At 46.6% G+C, this 21,788-nt stretch overlaps 1 protein-coding gene across 1 annotated transcript in view; it reads right to left on the bottom strand.

Annotated features, from left to right (window-relative positions):
- The window catches only part of LOC125882777 (thyrotropin-releasing hormone-degrading ectoenzyme-like), a 275,288-nt gene extending 259,636 nt beyond the window's left edge, over nucleotides 1-15,652 (bottom strand). The window contains exons 1-2 of the mRNA XM_049566632.1: nucleotides 12,165-15,652; nucleotides 4,003-4,247 (exon numbers count right to left, since the gene is read on the bottom strand). Coding sequence (XP_049422589.1) covers nucleotides 4,003-4,247; nucleotides 12,165-12,659 — 740 coding nt within the window. The 5' untranslated portion in view covers nucleotides 12,660-15,652. The remainder of the gene's footprint in view (nucleotides 1-4,002; nucleotides 4,248-12,164) is intronic.
- Nucleotides 15,653-21,788: the final 6,136 nt, after the last annotated feature.

Here is a 21,788-nt window from a genome sequence, read left to right as displayed (position 1 = left end):
TTTGAAGCTTTTCTTTAATGAATTAAATCATTAATTTTTCTTAGGAACAACCAGCTGTGATGTTTACTACGTGTTTATCAGCTGCTGAGTCATCACATGAACATATTCATGTAGTGAGACTGGCACCTGTAAAGCTGTTAGTCATGTGTCACCTGCTCTGACAACACGTCTGGAGACAAACCGTGTTTATTTCTTACAGTGGTTCAACGTGCTCTCACAGCAGCACTGTCCTGCCTCAGTCTCTCTCGTGCACACGCTCACACACTCAAACACCAGTGATGAGTTTTATTCTGATACCTTCGCTCACTCTCTGTCAGGTGACATGTGAAGAATCAGTTTAGAGCTCAGATCCAGCTGTCAGCAGGTTTGTGTGGGCCGCACCATTAAACTTTAACTAGCAGGTTGTTGTGTTGTGATGGAGCTCTGCTGGTCCATCAGCTGCTCCATCGATCCAGTATTGATCCAACCAGCAGCTCCCAGTGAACATGGGAGCACTGGTGGTGACAGCACACACACACTGAACCTGATCACTGAGGGATCACAACCAACACGCGTGTGTCTAAAGTGTCCTCTCTCTGTTATTTACCCTCCTGCGTGATAATGGCTCATGTCACACTGCAGACGTATTAAACACTGAGTCACATCGTTCTTGTGCAGCTGATCCAATCTGCAGCTGGAAACATTAACGCAGGGAGGGAAATGCACATTTATGTCAGAAATAACAAAGACTGATGTGAGTGTGAGGACGCCGATGAAGAAGCCAATGAGGCAGCAGAGCTACATTAATATTAGTGAAAAAACATGGAGTCATTTTAAATAAGATATCACTGTCTCGTTTCATAGATCATACAGGAGCTGTAATGTTGGAGGTTTGACAGAATTTGAATCTGGCTTAAAGGGATAGTGCAGCCAAAAATGTAAATTCAGCCATTATCTACTCACCCATATGGCGAGGGAGGCTCAGGTGAAGTTTTAGAGTCCTCACATCACTTGCAGAGATCCAAGGGGAGAGGAGGTAGCAACACAACTCCACCTAATGGAGGCTGACGGCGCCCCAGATTCAAACGTCCAAAAACAGCCTCATTGTAGCCTGTAGCTCTAACTGCCTCTCTGGGCACCACGCTCACGTGTGTGCGCACCCTTGGATCTCTGCAAGTGATGTGAGGACTCTAAAACTTCACCTGAGCCTCCCTCGGCATATGGGTGAGTAGATAATGGCTGAACTTTCATTTTTGGGTGCACTATCCCTTTAAAGGAAGTGTGAATCTGTGCACAGATTTATCCCAGTATCATTTTAAAGTCGAGACTTTTGAGACAAACCTGACATTGGCGTGTTACAGCTCATAATGTCACAACATCAGCTCTAAACTCAATCCATCAGAAGCATAAAAACTCTATTTCTAATGTCACACTCGACGTCCGTATCAGGGCACAAACTTCTGATTGCATATTTCCCTTCATGTCAGAGCTGTGTCAGTTCCACCTGACGCGCTCCGCTCGGTTTAAATGTCTGTAGTGTTGTGTTTGTTGTTATCAGTGTATCAGCTGCTGCGGAGAGTGTTCTGCTCTGCTCATCGATCCGTCACATTATCGCTCTCTGACTCTAACTTCAGTTTATTTAAAGTGCACATCAGCCACAGACTCTGTGCGCACTTTACATGTCAGAGAGGAGAAAAGAAGACGTGTGATATCACATGTAAAAATACACAGGCACAGGTAATGGTTTTAATATGACCATGAGGTCACTTTTAAAAACAGAAATAATGAAGTCTAGGGATGTTGAGAGTTAATTATTACTGTGTTACTGCACACGTCTGTCTGTAGGTTAACTGTGCTGCTCTTCAGTTTATACACTTCAGCGTAATACACTTTGTTCTTCTTACATGGTGCACTAATTCCAACCAGGTCTGGACAATATGAAGACATTACATCGTTATGGAGATATGAGACTGTGTATCGTCTTACATTTTGGGTATCATTGTTTTTCCCCTCATTTAAAGGCTTCACTACAGTAAAGTGATGTACGACCACACATCCTTATTAAACATTACACTGGGCCTGTACAGTGTGTTATGAATACATGTTTAATTGACTGTATCAGTATGATGAACACACTTATTTCCTAATAAAGAGGCAAACACTTAACCTGGAAATCCAGATGCCCCGCCCCTAGCAAATTCTAATTTGCTCTGCAGGGGGATCTGACCCAGACGAGCAGAGCCCGCTGAATCGCCATCGGACCAATCAGATCAGTCTCTTTGACAGAGGTGGGCTCTGTGCGGGCGTAACATGATGAGGACAGCGCTACGCCGTAGGAGCATAATATATCAGTTAGCCCCGCTGGTCGGCAAACACATGGGGCTTAGTGCAATGAACGTGTCACCTTGTTTTTTGCTCTGTTCCTGCAGCTACACCGTCCTGCCACCAGGGGTTGGGGTGGTGTCACCAGCATTAATTGTTGAATGAGCGCCACTGCTAGCACCTGACTCGGGTGGCACTCGGTGCAGAGTGGCCGAGGTTAACATGAGCCAAAGAGCTGAGACCGTGAATTTGTGAATCCTAAGTTCTGGTTGGCTTGCCCTGATATTCTTACCACACCTGAACCTTCTTGCTCCTCCTGCCTAAACCTCACCAATGAAGCTAACGAGTACGAGCCAGTCTTAAATATTGAAATCAGCTCTTGGATGACAAGTTAACGCTCTGCAAAACAGAACCACATCACCATAATTGTGGCAACCGACTGTGTATTAGCCGTCATGAAAGCTTTTGTTGTCGATGCCTGTTTTACTGATGTTGTTGTCCGGCAGCATTTCCCTGCCTGCATCATGCTGATGTCAGAGGATGGCTGTTCCCGTCTGTGTCTGACGCCAGACGTCGCTGCCCAAACGCCAATATTTTTGAGGACTTCAGAGTGAGACTGAGGTGCTACAAACCATGGACACTTTACATGTGCACGTTGTTATGTAGCGGATATGTTGAACATGTTAACATGCGGTTGTTTAGGCACAAAAACTGCTCAGCTTGGTCCAGAAAAGATCATGTTCTGACTTTAAACACAGTTTTAGTGGCACAATCCCATCTGGACACATGGTGATGGGTCACGAAATACACTCACTCACATTGGCTAAAAGGCTGCTGGAAATGCTGCGATGTCGTACTAACAAACAACCAGTTGTTGCCTGCTGGTCTTGAACAGTGCTCTGCAGCTTGGCAGCGTCTCCCCTTGGTGTCACACCTTCCACCATTTCTCTGAATCCACTCTCACAGTTTGAGTCACATTTCTTTTACCGTGACATCTGAAACATTTTAGAAATCATACTTGTATCAGGGCACTGGACGTGGCCCACCATGACTCCAGCCCATCAGTTAGGAGTAAATACCCACGGTGTAATCCACACAGCTGACTAGACCAACCTTTAAAGTTTCAGCCTGACAGAGTCCACATATGGTCGTGACTTCACGTCTCCAAACACAAGTGAGACGCTCTGATTTCATCAATTAATTACAACTTTGTGTTTCTGCAATAAGTGGAACAGACTCTGATAAAATGCTCTGTCGCGCATTGACACACACACACACACACACACACACACACACACACACAGACACACACACACACACACACAGACACACACACACACACACACAGTCACACAGTTGGAGGCCACACAGACAGAAACGTCCTGCATGAAATAATAAATGTATCAGCACACAGTCTGTTTCCCATCAGCACCGTGGGGAAGAAATCTGATGTGGAAACAACTCTGCAGCAGAGGCTTATGGGAAATTCATAAGGAGGGAGTGAGTGTTGTTTGTGTGTGTGTGTGTGTGTGTGTGTGTGTGTGGTTTGATAAGTGGAACACACACACACACACCGTCAGCAGTGTGTTTGAGTTAATCAATGTCGTGGATGTGAAGCTCTGACCTTTTCTGGTTGAACCACCTGCTGCTGCAGGAAAAATGAGTGTTTCAGTGTGTGTGTGTGTGTGTGTGTGCACGTACCGTCTCTCTCTCTGCAGGGTGTACGAGCTCCTGAAGAAGCCCAGCAACTCGTCCTCGATGGCGGCGTCGAAGCTCATGTTCAGCCGGTAAACTCTCATCGGCTTCAGCTCGCGGTGCAGAACCACCACGTACATCTGATTGGCCGGGTAGGGGAAGTGGCGGTGGATGCGCATGGCTCCGCCCCCGGGCCTGTTGGCGGGCCGGCCACCGGCGCCTCCCTCTGCTGTGACAGACACGCGGTCCACCTGCAGGGAGGAAGAGGAGGACGTGGAATGATGAGCGGTGAGATGATACGTTACAGGGAATAAAAATAGATCAGTGCTGACGAGTCGTTGCTTCTGTCAGCTGACTCAGAGCAACTTGTGTCGGTCTCATTCGTGCTTGTTCACATTTTTTTGTGCATGACTGCTTTGCAGTTTATTCACAGGTGTAGAGAGCAACATTGACATTGAAATCTGCAAAATATTTGAGCCTTTTGAGCCATTACTAATAGGTCTAATCAATATTTTCAAACTGGTTTCTGATGTGAAAACAACAAAAACAACAAACCAAGAGACGCCAAAGTAAACACACGTATGTGTTTGTTTGTACATGATCCAGTGTTCCACATATCCTGCAGGTATCTGTTTGGAGTGTTTGGAGGAGCCGCAGCATTAAATTCAGTAATCAATAATTTCCACTCTTTGGATTCAGGCCCACCAGAATTTATTATAGCAAAATGTTGGACCAAAATAAAAAGCTCTCATTCAGAGTTCAACTTTGATCTCGGCGCCGCCGATCTTCGAGGAAACAGAGAGCGCCAGTGAGTCCAAAGTCGAGGACGTCATCATGTTTGTTACATCACATCTGCTCGTGTTATTTTATTCTGCTCTGCTGGAGGACAGCGTGCTCCGAAAAAGAGTCACGCAGTGGGGTTTTCCAACATGGCGGTCGGGTCACACACCATCTCACTTTACTAGTGAAACAGTCACTAATATGTATCTGAGAACATGTGAGGAGAGTGTTACAGACACTGTGTTTAACCTCTGCTCTACTTTTATTGCAGTGAGGAGGAGGAGGGGTATGAGTTTTCAGCATATTCCTAAACAATGGGTCCCAAGAGATCCTATGAAAAATGCATGCACAACCGTTTGTACAACATCTGACAGATTTGTGTCCCATGAATGACGTTACACCCTCACTGTACAGTTACGTGATTAATGTAAAGTTACAGAAGTTACGTTTAGGAAAAGAAACACGGGGAGAACGTACAAATGACTCTAAGTTCACACAGAACTGAACATGTGACTCCAGGGGAAAGTCCTGGGTGAATGCCCATTTTCTTGTGACCCATCCACCCCAACCTGCCTCCTCACAGGCACTCGGGACTCTTTCCTTTTTACTGTCATCAGCACATTGGTCATGAGATTGCAGCCCTTCAAAATACATGGGATATGTACAAAGTTGTGTGCACTGCTTATCATAGGAAAACAAACAAATAATTTGTGAGAACAGACTAGATGTTTTTTCATCCGTCCCTTGTTCCACCCAAACTGGTCTGCAGTCCATCCTGTTATAGCCGGTACACACTGTGTGATTTTGGGCTGTCCCAGACGAAAGATGGCCATCGTGGGAGAAACATGGTGCTATCTTTGGTCGTGGCTCTAAAGCGGTGGTCTTACATCGCGCTGTGAGACAGGTTCAAGGACGGCCGTGTCAGCGTCTTGCGACCAAAGATAACCTGAGATAAAATTCTGACAGTGTCAGAAATTTAGGATGACTATCTCACAGTGTGACAGCTGCTACGACCTACGTCTACTAATCAACCAATAGAAATGCAGCAGGAAATGACACAATGGTCACCATGACACCGACGCTAAACCCAAACACACGATCGCTTGCCATGGAGGCAAAAGGAACAAAAAGAAGTGTGTGGAAAGTTTGGTGGAGCTGTGGCAGCAGAAGCCTTGTTGATCTGATGTTTCCTCCAGCTGCTATCATGACCGCCAGAAAAAGACGCTGCATGGAAGGAAACTGCGGAGGAACTGCAACTTCCAGGTGAGCAAGCTACCTATGGTGGCGCAGATGGATGACGTACGCTGATGACGTTGCAGACTGACGTACGTCGTAACCTGCGATTCAGTAGTAAACGGCCACCGTACAATCTGCACACATCAAACTTGACGTCGTACCAAAGTTTATTAGATCCACGTCTCACAGTGTGTCATGCAGTGGTCTGATAAGATAATAATAAAATCACACAGTGTATAGAGGGCATTAGTCAGTGAGTCGGTCACAGGTAGACTGACTCAGTCTGAACACCTGGTCCAGTGTGACTTGACGGGGCTGGCTGCTAGCGTTAGCATTAGCATCAGAGGCTGTGCTAGCTCAGACCTGAAGTCTTTGTGTTGAGGTGATATTTTAGACTGAAGTTCTCCGATGGTACGGAAACTCCTTCCTGCAGAACCTGCAGAGAACGCTGCTCGTATCAACAGCTCCATCTGGGTGTTTTTGAAATGCCGAGCAGCGTCGTCTCATCTGCCTCCGTCATGTGACAAAGACACTGTGGCCTTCAGTGACGCACCAGGTCAAAGGGCACCACGGGACGCCATTAATCAGAGTTAATTATTTTAATGTGGGAAAGTTTGGTGGAGCTGTGGCAGCAGAAGCCTTGTTGATCTGATGTTTCCTCCAGCTGCTATCATGACCGCCAGAAAAAGACGCTGCATGGAAGGAAACTGCGGAGGAACTGCAACTTCCAGGTGAGCAAGCTACCTATGGTGGCGCAGATGGATGACGTACGCTGATGACGTTGCAGACTGACGTACGTCGTAACCTGCGATTCAGTAGTAAACGGCCACCGTACAATCTGCACACATCAAACTTGACGTCGTACCAAAGTTTATTAGATCCACGTCTCACAGTGTGTCATGCAGTGGTCTGATAAGATAATAATAAAATCACACAGTGTATAGAGGGCATTAGTCAGTGAGTCGGTCACAGGTAGACTGACTCAGTCTGAACACCTGGTCCAGTGTGACTTGACGGGGCTGGCTGCTAGCGTTAGCATTAGCATCAGAGGCTGTGCTAGCTCAGACCTGAAGTCTTTGTGTTGAGGTGATATTTTAGACTGAAGTTCTCCGATGGTACGGAAACTCCTTCCTGCAGAACCTGCAGAGAACGCTGCTCGTATCAACAGCTCCATCTGGGTGTTTTTGAAATGCCGAGCAGCGTCGTCTCATCTGCCTCCGTCATGTGACAAAGACACTGTGGCCTTCAGTGACGCACCAGGTCAAAGGGCACCACGGGACGCCATTAATCAGAGTTAATTATTTTAATGTGGTATTTTGACAGCCTTAATTATGACAGAACGTTATGTTTGGAGAAGTTATGAACTGTAGCTGTGAGTGAAATCTTGATTGTTGCACGTGTAACGGAGCAGTTTCACAGAGTGGTAGCTCTACTTTTACTTAAGGCAAAGATATGAGTGCTTTTTCCACCACTGCACAGGATCAACAAGTGTCTGCAACACAGTGTGTTATATTTAGTTTATTATGCTCTGACCATAAACATCCTGTTCTCTGTGTGTCCCCTATTTGCTTGTTCGATGCTCATTGCCAGAAGATTCTTGCTTAAAATCACCTCCAGATGTTCTTTATCACAACATCAATAGGCTGCAAAAGGCCCACAGACGCCTCCACCTGCAGACCAGCAGAGCAAACAAGTGAAACAAAGAAGAATCAGCCATCATTAGGCAGAGAGCTGAGAGCTGAAGAAACCCAGCGGAACTACCCTCTGAGATGAGCAGCGGTGCATGATGGGAACACGCCCGGCAACAGGGGGAACCATTAGGAACCTCTGGGTCTCTTTGTTGTCACACATCAGCGCCTCTCAGCCAATCAAAGGCTGGGTGTGTGCGTCTGTATCTGTCTGTGTGCGAGTGTGTTTGTTCTTTGATGAATGAAGTGATCGATACGAGCAGAGAGCCTGCTGACACAGAGAGGAAACGTCGGGGATTAAAAGGATGTTTTTCAAGGGTTTTCTGGTGAGTCAGCGAACGCAGCGCCACGCTTTCTCGTGATGTCTTCAAACGCTCCGCTCAACCAAAATGCTTTTTAATTGTGTTTGTTTGTTGATTGGTTTGGGTTCTGGGCTTAACTCGTCACTGTCAGGTGCTTTAACGACCCGCCATTGTTCCTGTTTGAATACTAAATCTTTATTAATGTCTCATTGTAATCAAATCTGTCGTGAGCGCCGCTGAGGTCTCCACAAGTTCATTTTCTTCGACATAAACTGAAACCAGTCGATGCCTGAGGTGAAGGAAATCAGCCTGGTGATGTGTTGGGCTCAGCAGGAATTATACTTCATGTTTTAAAACATGCAAAGCTGCAACAATGAAGCTCTGAGCTCTGGTTTGTTGAATGCATCTTGTACTCGTGACATTTCTTTGACTCTGAGAATAAAGTGCTGCTCGCAGGAGTATTTTTCTCCCCTCTCTCTTCAGCAGGTTGTATTTTTATCCACAGTTGTGTTTTCTGGCCCTTTTCATCATCTTTAAAAAAATTGTCATGTGGACTCGGAGGATACCTTAGGAGACCTGCCTGGCGCCCAACAACACCTCTGAATTCACAGCGTGCTCACATACAAACACAGACGGGGCTGCAGGGTTTTTAATTGGCCTCGGCCCGAATTAGACTCATTTATCCCCCTCTCACATTAGCCCAGATGACCGGGCCTGAAAAATCATGATGCTCAGGCGTTTCTCTGAGGCTTTCTCTCACCACACGCTCATCTCGGGAAAAAAAAAATCGGCTGAAACAGCAACTTTGACGGTTAATTAGCCTCGTTAAGGAAACCTCTGAGGCCAAATCTGGAAATAAACATTCTTTGTTCGAGAGCAGGTTGTTGCTCCGGCGCAGACAGCAGACCTAAGGATTGCAGACGAGGAGGACTCATCAGGAAAGTTATCAAACTGTGAACGTCCACAGGCAGCGACATCTCAGAGAGAGGGCGGGCAGAGTTTAGAGGAGATACGCAGCTTCGTTCTCAATTACTGTCATAAGTTAGTACACATCAGCTGGAGGAGGCCCACATCAGCTCACTGCTCAGAAGGTCACAGGTTGGTGCAGGCTGTGTCCTACAATGTTTTCCTACAAAAAGTAATAGAGTGTGCCAGTAAACCTGGAACTCCGTTAGCGCTCTTAGCACTTCCGGTTCTCTCGTCTAAAAGTCAAAACCCTTTTTGAATGGGATTTTGGTAAAATGCCTCAAATAAGGTCTGTGGTTAACAAAAGCTTAAGTGAGTTTCAGGTTTTGTTCTACGACATAAAACACGTCAGTAAATACCCTACTTGTGAATTCTGAAGCTTTTACGTGTCGTAAAAAAGGCGGTTGCTAACAAGTTGCTCAATACGACTACAAACCCTGTCGGGGACATTAAACGTCATCACCCCCGAACAGGCGAGAGTGCTGGCAGTCCGCCATTACAGCTTCTTATTTAGCTTAAACAGTCCGATTTCCCCATTATACAATGTTTTTAAAATAAAGCGGCCGAAATCAGTTGAAAGCTTAGTGGCGGTGACGTCAAGAGTCATGCGACCGTGGAGTAGTCATGTAGTCCGTTAAAGCCTAACGTTAGCTTTTTACTACTGGTGACGGCATTTAAGCTTCAAATGCGGTATGAAAGGTGTTCATATGTGAAGATTATCTCGCTGAACAAAACCTGTAAGTATCATAAACTTGTGTTAGCCACAGAGCTTATTTTCTGACATAACCCAAAACGCAATGCAAACATCACATTCACTTTCTCTTCCGGGAACCAGCGCGATGCTAAACTTCTGGGTTTTGACGTCAGCCCTGGCACACTCTATACACCAACGTTCATAGATATCCAATCTAATCATGAGCCAGTAATTCGTGCATGAGAATGTTGCAGTCATGTGACCAGTGCACAGACGGGCGTGAAGACAACCCTCTGAAGTCCTTGATGTCCAGCACTTGGTCAGTGATTTCAGGCGTCAAACACTGACCAAGAAAGCCATCTTTTCATGTCGACATGATACGCAGCCAGTCACTGTTATTGTTTAACAGCACCCAGTGGCGTCAGGGGGAAACGGACAACAATGGAAGTGAGGACAGCGAAAGTCTGAGTAGGACAGGCAGGACAACTACTGACTTTCACCTGGTAGGCTGGTGTTCACTTCCTGTATGATTGTAAAACGTAATCGCCTGAGTTCTTCAAAGAAAGAAGACATCAGTTGTTGGTGTTGTACCAACGTAGTGCTTTTATTTTGAAAGGGACTGTATCAAACTGTACATTTCCTGTGAAAACAGAAGTGTATTTTGAAAACAGACAATGTATGTAACAGGCTGAAGTTGACACAGTGTCCCAGAACGTCAACAACCAACACACCCAGGGTACCTTGGACGTCATATGTGGACGTGGAAAGTCCATGACCAAACGTGGACATGTGACGAGGTCACAGGATGTGGTCACAGAAGACAGGACTATCCCCGGGAGACGAGTGTTCAGAACCGTGTGGACTTTGAGTCATTTTAAGGTACTTAAGTTAAGAAACATAACCTCTGTAATTTTGCTTACCAAAACCTGACTTTGGTAATTTTACGCTAAATGTCATTCGTGGGGCACTAATTTGTACGATATTATACGAACTGTTGTATGAGCATACGTTGTATAATAATTTTTCTACACACTTTCTGGACTTCATACAAAACTGTGGTTTCTGTGGGGAGATCAGATCCTTTGGCTCTGTAAGAACTATATTGGGTGATTTACCAGTGAAAAGTTCAAACTGATTTAAGATGGCTGTTACACATAAAGCTGTTGCTTTAATGACTTTGTTTCAGTGTGACTGTTGAAACAAAGGTTCCAGTTTATGTCACCCAGACACCTCTAAAGCTTTTCAGTGCTGACGGGGCAGTAACACCTTTTACATTTCTTAACACACGGTTCTGCAAAACTTCTCTATGTTTCATATCAACATTTCTAAAGTGACGTAGTATCTGAGCTGACTGTGTCATCAGGAGGTGGAGGGGATGGTGGATGGTGCGACACCTCGGAGAGATGCCTGCCGAGCTGCAGACATTGGTCAAGACCAACGCACAACTGAACCAGCTGATTTTTAACAAGACATCGCTGCGTTTAGATTTTTAGCCACTAAGCGTGGGTGTTTCTTAGCGACCTGTCACCATGTTTCCAGACGGGATAGTGCGACGCAAAGCTGCTGTTTGTTACAGAGACATCGCTGGTGTTCCTGCTGCGATAGTGCGAAGAAAAGCGCGTTTTTGTTTCTGAGACAATGCTGCGTTTCCACGGGGACAGTGCCCCAGAACAAGGTATTTTAGCCAAAACGTAGTCTTTCCAAACCATATCCAGATGGTTTATGTGCCTAAACGTAACCGCACATTAACCAGAGTGTCGCTGAAAGTTTCAACGTATCAGTTACATAATAATGTACATAACGTCTCCAGGGTTTGCAAAAACATACGATGCAAACATTTATTCTGGTTATTGGGTCGCTCAACAAGCTTTCGCCAGATTTCCACTAACCTTCCTGCAGATAGTCACCATTTCCAGAGGATAATTCTGGACGACTTCAGTGACCCCGACCTTTCCTCTAGCACCACCCTCACGCTGAATTTCTCACATGTACAAAGAAATATGAAAATCTAATGCATTCATGCTCCATAGGGAATAACATCTTGCTGGCTTTTAAGACCTTTCCTTGACCAATAACCACAAGTTTTAGGATTACGAGGCTTCAAAGGGTTCAGTCACATCACCGATTATAACAGCAAAATTTCGGACAGGTGTCGGCTGAGTTCAGTAGACTCTCCGTGATCAGGAGATCTGCTCACAAAGTAAATAAATTTGGTGTTTTCATGTGACGATCAACGTGATGACCTTTGACACAAGAATTTTTACTGTTGCCCAGCTGCAAACGTGACGCCTGTGACGGCGCCTAACGAAGACTCAAACATTGAGGAGGTTATTAGCAGAGTCACGCCTCCTAATTTTATATAAGCGCACCTGGACAGCTTTCCTCTTTGTGTTCGTTTAACCTCGAATGTCGGCAAGCTGATGCCCGTTGCCGATACTGGCGTCTCACAGATGTCACTATGTTCTGAAAGACAATTTATGTTAACCTTACAGGCCACCGTACCTCAAGGCGGTCAGTGTGCAGGACGATGAATCTGGTGGCGTTGACGCACTCCAGCTCGATGCTGACCTCTCCAGAGAAGGTGAAGTTGTCCATGTAGACAGCGAGCCGCAGGTCGTAGTGCCGCGGCCTCAGAGACCCCGGCAGCCTCGAGTTCCTCCACGGCTGGACCGCCTCGTCGTCCCCTCTCTCCCCCGTCCTCTCCCCTCTGCTCCCGTTCAACTTCGATGACCCTCCGGTGCCTCGTGAGCCCGACTCCCCCATTGCTCCGTCCCGATCTCGTCCGCCGCACTCCTCGAAGCGGACGCTGAGCACCACAGCCACCGCCGTGACAATGATGAGGGTGAGAATGGAGAGGGCGAAGCCCAGCACCAGGCGCTTGTGCACCGTGATGTGGCGCTCGGTGGTTCGAGGCCGGACCACCACTGACTCTGCCCACTGGTCCGAGAGGCCGCGGCCATTGCGCATGGCGCCCGGGCTGCTGTCGTTTAGTCCCATTGATCTGAAAGTGTCACTCTAACAGCAAAGAAACGTCCTGACGCTGCAGGAAAACTCTCATCTATGCTCAGCTCAGACGAGTCAGAAAGTCTTCAGTCTGTCAAACCGCCCGTCTCTGCAGCTCAAACTCCTGCAGTTATATTTCTGAGAGCCTGACCTCTGACCCCGGCGCCGCTGGACCGTTATGAACGTCCTTCAGCTCAGGCTCGAGGTGGAAAATCAACACCGCGGCACGTCTTACATTTCAGACAAACAAAACTGACAAACCAGAAAGGGATGAGATGGTCGTGTGCGTTTTGGTTTTGCGGTGAAGGGGAAAGAAAAAAAAATCAATGCTGCATGGCTCGATTACAAGTTCTCGAGGCGGCTGAGGAGGAGGAGGAGGAGGAGGTATGCTGTTGAGGATGTGGCTATACAGTGAGCGTACCATCCATAGGCTTTCACTGGGAATCAGCTGGGTAAGCTCAACTCCAAAGCAGCACAGACGGCGGTGAACAAAGCCTCGCTCAGATCCTGTTCGCTCACAAACAACCTGAAGTCACAGATTTATTAAAATCGCTCTCAGATGATGGAAATCCTCATTTTGAGCTTCACAAACAGCCTCTTGATCCGAACGCATCCCAGCAACCAAAAACCAACAGAGGAGGTTTAAAGCAGCAGGTTATTTTCTCCGGGTTGTTATAAAGTTAATTTCTTCTGAGTTAAAGCTCCTCCAGACCTGCAATAAAGCATAAATAAACCCCGAGCAGACTATTATGGGATTACTATGATGACACAGAGGGAGATGAAAGTGCCTCGCAGAACATTAAGGTCAGTGTTAGGAGCCACGGATGAACTGCGAGGATCTCCACGATTATTAAGAGCAGAGGCTCGAACCCAGATCAGCACCTCATGAGCCAGGAGTTTGTGTTTTTATATTAATAAACGTTTAAATTTGTCAAGAAATTGAAAGTTTTAGTTACTTTAGTGAAAAAATTCACCACATTTTGTTATTTTTTGTCCAGATTTTGTGATAAAATGAAGAATTTTCCAAATGTGTCTTTAGGAATTTTGAGATTTTCGCTCAGTTTGAGGCTGAAATGACCTTTTTGTTTCTTTATCTGCAGAAATATTTGGGTAATAACTGTCTCCCTGCAGCCCGGGTCTATGTCTCTGCCTGTCTCCCTGCAGCCCGGGTCTGTGTCTCTGCCTGTCTCCCTGCAGCCCGGGTCTATGTCTCTGCCTGTCTCCCTGCCTGTCTCCCTGCAGCCCGGGTCAGTGTCTCCCTGCCTGTCTCCCTGCAGCCCGGGTCTACGTCTCCCTGCCTGTCTCCCTGCAGCCGGGCTCTATGTCTCCCTGCCTGTCTCCCTGCAGCCCGGGTCTGTGTCTCCCTGCCTGTCTCCCTGCAGCGGGGCTCTATGTCTCCCTGCCTGTCTCCCTGCAGCGGGGCTCTATGTCTCCCTGCCTGTCTCCCTGCAGCGGGGCTCTATGTCTCCCTGCCTGTCTCCCTGCAGCCTGTGTGTCTCTGGAGGGGGTTAAGTGGATAATTTACGGCCGGCATGTGGCTTTATTTCAGCGTGCAGGAGATAATTCACTCGGCTCCTCCGCCGGGTCTAAACGATCCTGCTCCACAGCTCGTGAGTGCTGATGGATGAAGAATGGATTCGGGATGATTGATCCCCGGGAATGTATCGATCCGGTGGATTCCAATCGGACGCAGCAGAAACGGGAGAAAGGGGCGGCTTTTATCCGGTAACGGAATCCACCAATCAATGCATTCCGTTAATGAGATCGGTGTGGTGGTAATGATGAGCCTTGTCCGGTCGTTAACGGTCCTCGAGGACGTCGGATGCAGCCGGTAAACATCCCGGTCAACTCCTCTGCTGCTCCGGTAACTTCTCCTCTCCGGTCCCCGGCGGGAGGAGGTGAGCCCCGGGTCCGTCTCTACCGGCACTCGGTCCCTTGAGTTCAGGGGAGCCCGGTGAGAGAGAGACTTCTTTCAGCCCGTTATCTCCCTCCGTTAACTCCACCTGCTTTATTATCAGCGGGGGAGGGGGCCGGGGTTACCGTCGGTCAGCGGTCCAGCCGGGACTGTCCGGGGATCCGTTACACTAACGCCAGAGCTCCGTTAAAACACCTCAGATGTCAAACACAAAGAAATCCGTGATGGAGTTAAAATCCGTTATTGATCCGTTAACCCACCGGGAATCCGTTACAACACACACCTGGGCTCGTTTTTAACGTCACAACAGTTTAAACAGCGGGAATCCGGTGAGGAGACAAATACCAACCGGGGGCCCCTCCGCTCACACACACCGGAGCTCAGTTTCAGCACCGGGGACCGTAGAGGGATCCTTGAAAGCGCCGTCAGTGATCCGTTAAATACACAATTAATCCCTCCAGAAAACACCGGATCCGTTTCCACGGAGTCCAAAGTAGAAGCAAACCGTGTCAGGCGGATTATCCCGGGTTAACGGCGGGCACGGGCCCCTCCGGTGCTCCGGTATTAAACCGGATCCTCCTCAACTTTTTAGCCCGCGAAGAGACGCCGCTGCTGCCGCTGCTCTCTCCCTCCGCTCCCGCTGCTGATGAAGATGATGATGATGAAGGTCTCCGGTTAGCATCCCTCCATCCACCGAGCAGGAGGAGGAGGAGCAGCAGGAGGAGCAGCAGGAGGAGGAGGAGGACGAGGAGGAGGGTGATGGTGGTGATGGTGGTGAGGAGGAAGAAGAGTCTCGTGCCGCCTGTTCAGCAGCAGTGAGTCCGCTCGCGGTGCGCGTTTGTGTTTGAGCACGAGCTGCTGCTCCGACCGAGAGGCACGCGCTCACTGAGAGAGAGAGAGAGAGAGAGAGAGAGAGAGAGAGCTGCTGTCTGTCTGAATGAAGCTACACCCACCAACTTTATCCACATCCACCCTCCTCTGCTCTCTCTGGGTTCACTCTCAAACACACAAAAGAAAATTAATGATGAGGCTGTGTTACACACACACACACACACACACACACACACACACACACACACACAGGGAGTCAGATTTAGTAAGTGAGACCTGGCCTGTTCGCCTTTCTTTTGTAAATGTGTCTAAACGTGTCTGCTGAGGTTGGTGTTTTATTACAGCCGCTCCTTCTTATCGCAGCAGCTCTCAGATATTACTGCACATGATCCTGTGAGGAGGCTGCACACAGAGAATGAAGCCGTGAAGTGTTCTCACAGAAAGAAAAAGCAGACCAGCACGTGGTGCTCAACACATCATCATCATCCTCACTGTGACCTCGTCACATGTCCACGTTTGGTCATGGACTTTCCACGTCCACATATGACGTCCAAGGTACCCTGGGTGTGTTGGTTGTTGACGTTCTGGGACGCCGTGTCAACTTCAGCCTGTTACATGCATTGTCTGTTTTCAAAATACACTTCTGTTTTCACAGGAAATGTACAGTTTGATACAGTCTCTTTCAAAATAAAAGCACTACGTCTGTACAACACCACCAACTGATGTTTTTTTCCTTCAACAACACACACGTGGTTACGTTTAGCCAACACACACACGTGGTTACATTTAGCCCACACACACACGTGGTTACGTTTAGCCAACACACACACACGTGGTTACGTTTAGCCAACACACACACGTGGTTACGTTTAGCCAACACACACGTGGTTACGTTTAGCCAACACACACACACGTGGTTACGTTTAGCCAACACACACACACGTGGTTACGTTTAGCCAACACACACACGTGGTTACATTTAGCCAACACACACACGTGGTTACGTTTAGCCAACACACACACACGTGGTTACGTTTAGCCAACACACACACGTGGTTACGTTTTGTTTTTTTTTTACATTTTTTTCTCCTCGTAGCTTAGCTGCTACATTCCTGTGGAGATGGCTTCAGTGTGAAACTTTATTTTGATGTGGAGTAAGTCTCTCCTGATGTTACTGAGAATCAGAAACGGAGGACGGACTGATTGTTGCTGTCTGTGGACACGTGGAGCTCAACGACTCTACGACAGTCTGGAGACAGGACAACAAAGGAGAGAGTGAAGCCACAGGTCGACATGCTAAGTTCTGAAAATATGTATTGGTGACTTGTGTATCGTCTCTCAGCAAAATGCTTTGTGTAATTTCAGTTGGTCTTTTATTGTGAAAGGTAACAATGGAAGGCGTGGAGTAGTGATGCAGCGCCCTGCAGTGTTGCCAACTTAGTGACTTTGTCGCTATATTTAGCGACTTTTCAGACCCCTCTAGCGACTCTTTCAAAAAAGTGACTAGCGACAAATCTAGCCACTTTTTCTGCTGTTATTGAAGACTTGTGGAGACTCTGCTGTGAGAGCACGTATCATTCTTATTCTTCCCAACGAGCAGCGGATGCTGCCGTGGGCTCATCTCTCGCCTCAAAGCCCTCACAGAGGGCCCAGTCCTCCCTCCCAGCTGCAGTCAGAGCAGGAGATGTTAACCCCTCCACGTCCAGACTGCAAGTGAGTTGCACATGCGCAGAACCACCGCTGGCTGATCCCGACCAGGTTTACAGTCAGGGCGGGATGTAAATGTAAAATTTTCTTTGTCTAATATAAATCACTGAAAGAAGGTTCATTTGTAGTTCTAAACATATTCAGGGTGTTTTTTACTCAGTTTTTGTCTCTCCCACGACGTTATTCCTCTCTCCTACAGCAGCCATTACAATTACATGCATATGGACAATTATGCAAATTAGGCGATGACGTCATTTAGCAACTTCTAGCGACTTTTAGGACAGCCAATAGCTACTTTCCTTACTGAGGAGTTGGCAACAGTGGCGCCCTGACAGTATAATAAATGTTAAACCTTGGTTCATGTTGGTTCACACAGCCTCCATGTTTCAGCTGTCAGTTTGACTTTACTACGAACCAGGCTAGCCGTTAGCTGCTCTCCCCAGTTAGTTAGCCCAGCTGTTAGCACAGTTACAGGCATCACATTACATTAAAGTTACATGCACAAGTTAAAAAGCCTCTGTGCACGTTGGTGTGCATGCAAAGGGACCAGGCAGACCCAGATGATGATAAATCTACAGTCACAAGTTTGCGGTTTCAGTTCATGTTCGGACTGGAAAGCTCAGACACACACACACAGCTGAGCTCCAATACAGAACGGCGTGGAAGCAAAACAAACATGGACGCCTCAGATCAGCACAGAGCGCCGCTCAGTGTAATTAAACCCAAGCTGAATGGATATATAAATGGTTAGAGCAGAGTTTGATCCCTCAGATGACCATCACACACACATCTTGTGAGAACATGAACGCTGGCAAATTGTTTACATGGAAAAGTTTCCCATCTGCACGATCCATCCCATGGGACCTGAACGCAGCATGAGTGGATGTGGAGAATGTAAAGTGTATCTGACAGTGAACACGTTCATGCAGAGGTGTGTGTGTGACTCCACACAGTTTAAGAATTTTAATTTGTCTTCTAAATAATGTGAAATCATTTATATAGCCTGTAGGTATGAATGTTTAACCTCAGACAGACTCAACTCTCCACTGAAATCAACTAACATCAGTTTTAACGAGCACTTTCAGTCATTTCATATTTCTACAGTTTATTAAGGGATATTTTCTCTCTGCAGTGAGTGTGTGTGTGTGGGTGAGAGACGCTGACATGTGACACACTGACTGCTGCAGCGGAGGAAAATATTGACAGGTTTCAGCACATGACATCCACAGATTACAGAGTGTAGTGCTACGAGAGGTAGGTCTGTAATCTGTGAGTGTCATTCACCAACATGTGTCCATGTGTGTGTGTGTGTGTGTGTGTGTGTGTCAGTGGCTAAAGCCAACATGATCCAGTGATGTGAGCGTGACAGGAATAAAGTGACAAATGGTTTTAAATGAAGAAATGATCGACAGAGAAATAAAAACTGTTTGAGACGCTCTTCTCGTCACATTTCCTGATAAATAAACAGCTTTAAACAGACTCATTATTATATGTACAGGTTTATTTCACAGTTCCTGATAATATAGTTTATTACTAACAGCTCTGTTTGTTGTTGAACACATTTAAAGATTTATTTCACATTAATGATGTGAAAATACCTGAAACAAGATTTTCATTTTAATGTAAAATTAAACGCAATAACAGTTTATCATTTTTTAGGCTGTTTTCATAAACTGTTTGTACGTTTTCCTACGAGAAGTAATGCACCCAAATTCATACATATCCTGTGTATTTGGAAAGGTTGCGATCATGTGACCAATGTGAGACAAAACTCACAAAAATGTGGATTTTCTCCTGAAGACTGGTGTAATCGTGTGAACTATGTGTGAACTTTGAGTCATTTAAAGGAGCGTCCTCACCATGTTTCTGTTACCAAACCTGACCACAGCAACTTTAAAGGGATAGTGCACCCAAAAACGATAATTCAGCCATTATCTACTCACCCATATGCCGAGGGAGGCTCAGGTGAAGTTTTAGAGTCCTCACATCACTTGCAGAGATCCAAGGGGAGAGGAGGTAGCAACACAACTCCACCTAATGGAGGCTGACGGCGCCCCAGATTCAAACGTCCAAAAACACATCATTGAAACCACAAAATATCTCCATACTGCTCGTCCGTAGTGATCCAAGTGTCCTGAAGCCCCGACATAAAAAGTTGTAGCCTCATTGTAGCCTGTAGCTCTGACTGCCTCTCTGGGCACCGCGCTCACGTGAGACCGTGAGACATGGGCACCGCCTTCATGTGTGTTCACGTGCTTTCGTGGGTCTCGTGCAAACGCACACACGTGAGCAATGCTTTACATGTGATTCACTTGCACAAATTGTTTTCTTCGCGCCTGGTCTGAACAACAGAAGATAAAACAATGCATGTAACAGGCTGAAGTTGACACGGCGTCCCAGAACGTCAACAACCAACACACCCAGGGTACCTTGGACGCCATATGTGGACGTGGAAAGTCCATGACCAAACGTGGACATGTGACGAGGTCACAGTGAGGATGTGAAAACAGGTCACATTAAAGTTACAGGATTGTTTTCTGGAGACTGTAAAACACGTTAGATGAAATCATCCGCTCTGCTGCTGTAACATGTTGTGTTTCCGTTTATGTTGAGCAGTCAGACGCTGCTCAGCTGACAGGCAGCCTGTGTCTCTGAGACAATCAGATCTTGTTCTTGGGAAAAATACAAAATGATTTATTCTGTCTCATCACAGATTCATTTCTCTCTCTGATCTGTGTTTGGTTGTGAAGTTTGTCTCTCGTATTGTACAATAACAAATTAACCTTTCAGCCATCAGCACTTCATGTGGGTGTTTGAGTGACAGTTATAGTTTTTGTATCATCTCCTGGTTCGTAACACGGTTATAAATACAGTTTTCAGTTTCAAGATTTAAAGTGCATTGACGATGTCATCATTAACACAACTATCAGTACATTTTAACAGTTAACACATGTTGCCATGGTTACCTTGTGACAGCGTACCCTTTAAATCTGGCTCCTGATTTTGATTTAACATTGTGTTTTTTCTGTCAAGCATTTTATATTTTTAAGTTTTTTTATGTCTTCGAAGCATTTTGAGCTGTAGCCATGGCCTTAGCGAATACTAAGGGAGCCGCCTCCACAGCTCATTACCTGCTCTCTGGAGGAGATGGGCGGAGTTATCTGACGTCACCTGAACCCCAAAATGTGCTGTACTATTAAGTCAAAATTACTCAACTACTACAACACTGCTGAGAGGTCAGCAGGAGGAGAGCTTGTTAACATTAGCTGTTAGCAGCTAGCTATCGCCACCTCTAAGCAGCCGGTGGGCACAACCAACAGCTGACGGAGGTTGCACTGATTTACATTGTGAAGCGTTCAAGCTTTATTCAGTCAAAATGAGTACTGGGCGGAGGTAAATTACGACGTTCTCATGATGCGTTTAACGTTATCTAGGTAGTTTTTTTTATTTTTTGTATCTCCCACCATACACCAGAAGATTTTAATCACACACTTTCAGATTTTACAGACTGGCGGATTCTGCAGGCTCACTAGATTCCTTTTGAGGACCAGCCTCTACTGGTTAGCTGCTCTGTTTCCAATGGGAGGAGACTGTGGGAAGGAGAGGAACCGTTTCAGACATGAAGTGTTCTCTTTATAATAAGTGCCGGTCAGTGGATCAAACACACACTGAATAAACACCAACTCCTGTTGAAGGGCCAGTGTGTAGGATGTAGTGGCATCTAGTGGTGACGTCGCAGACTGCAACAGCTGAAACTTCTCAGGGTGCCAGGCATGAAGGGAGAACACCATTTACTTTGTTTTTTCCCTGATTAATTCCTGTTAATAGCCGTGGAAAACTTCCACCTTGAGTATTCCCTGAATTTTCCAACACTAGTTGCACAACACAAATCAGATTAGCTCCGTCATCGATACGTCCCTCTTTCTTATTAGTTCCCCCACAGAGTCCTTTAGAGGTTTCAGGTGAATTCAGCTCTCATTTGCAAAAAGTTTACAACTGTTTAATGTCTGGCTCCTCGTCTCTGTCGTCACCAGTACCTGTCCTGTGTCACCCACAATGCCTTGCTCATGTTGGAGGGACGAATCAGGTCAAACTTCACCTCATGTCCCTGTAAGTGTGTGTTCTGCTGCAAAATGTGGTGTAAAGCCTGGACTTCCACACGCTTCTGGTCATGTGTTCAGTTTACTGGACCAAAGAGTTGGACGGATGGACGGACGGACGCACGGACGAACAGAGTGACTCACATTTAGCGTCTAGCTGGACAAAAGCATCGACCACAGAAACATCTGACAGAGAGAGATAAAAACTAGCAGTTAGCTTCAGTGAACATGACATAAACCTGACACACACACACACACACACACACACACACACACACACACACACACACACACACACACTTTTACCAGGTGTGTGTCAGATAACAGATCGTTTAAAAGGAGACACTTCCTGTTAAAAGCATTCACACACACACACACACACACACACACACACACACACACACACACACAGGGAGACAGATGGGCGGGAAAACTCCACTTGTTGTAAAATTAATGGCTCATGTGATAGCCAATCAAACGCTTGGCAGGCTGTGTCAATAGCCAATCAACAGCTGGCGGCGTGAATGTTAATGAGCTGGAGGTTCGTCAGTGTCACCTTGGTAACAGCCG

This window comes from Epinephelus fuscoguttatus, linkage group LG22, assembly GCF_011397635.1.
Source record: "Epinephelus fuscoguttatus linkage group LG22, E.fuscoguttatus.final_Chr_v1".
NCBI lineage: Eukaryota > Metazoa > Chordata > Actinopteri > Perciformes > Serranidae > Epinephelus > Epinephelus fuscoguttatus.
Note: the sequence above shows the minus strand (reverse complement) of the source record. Positions and strands in the feature narration are given on the sequence as shown.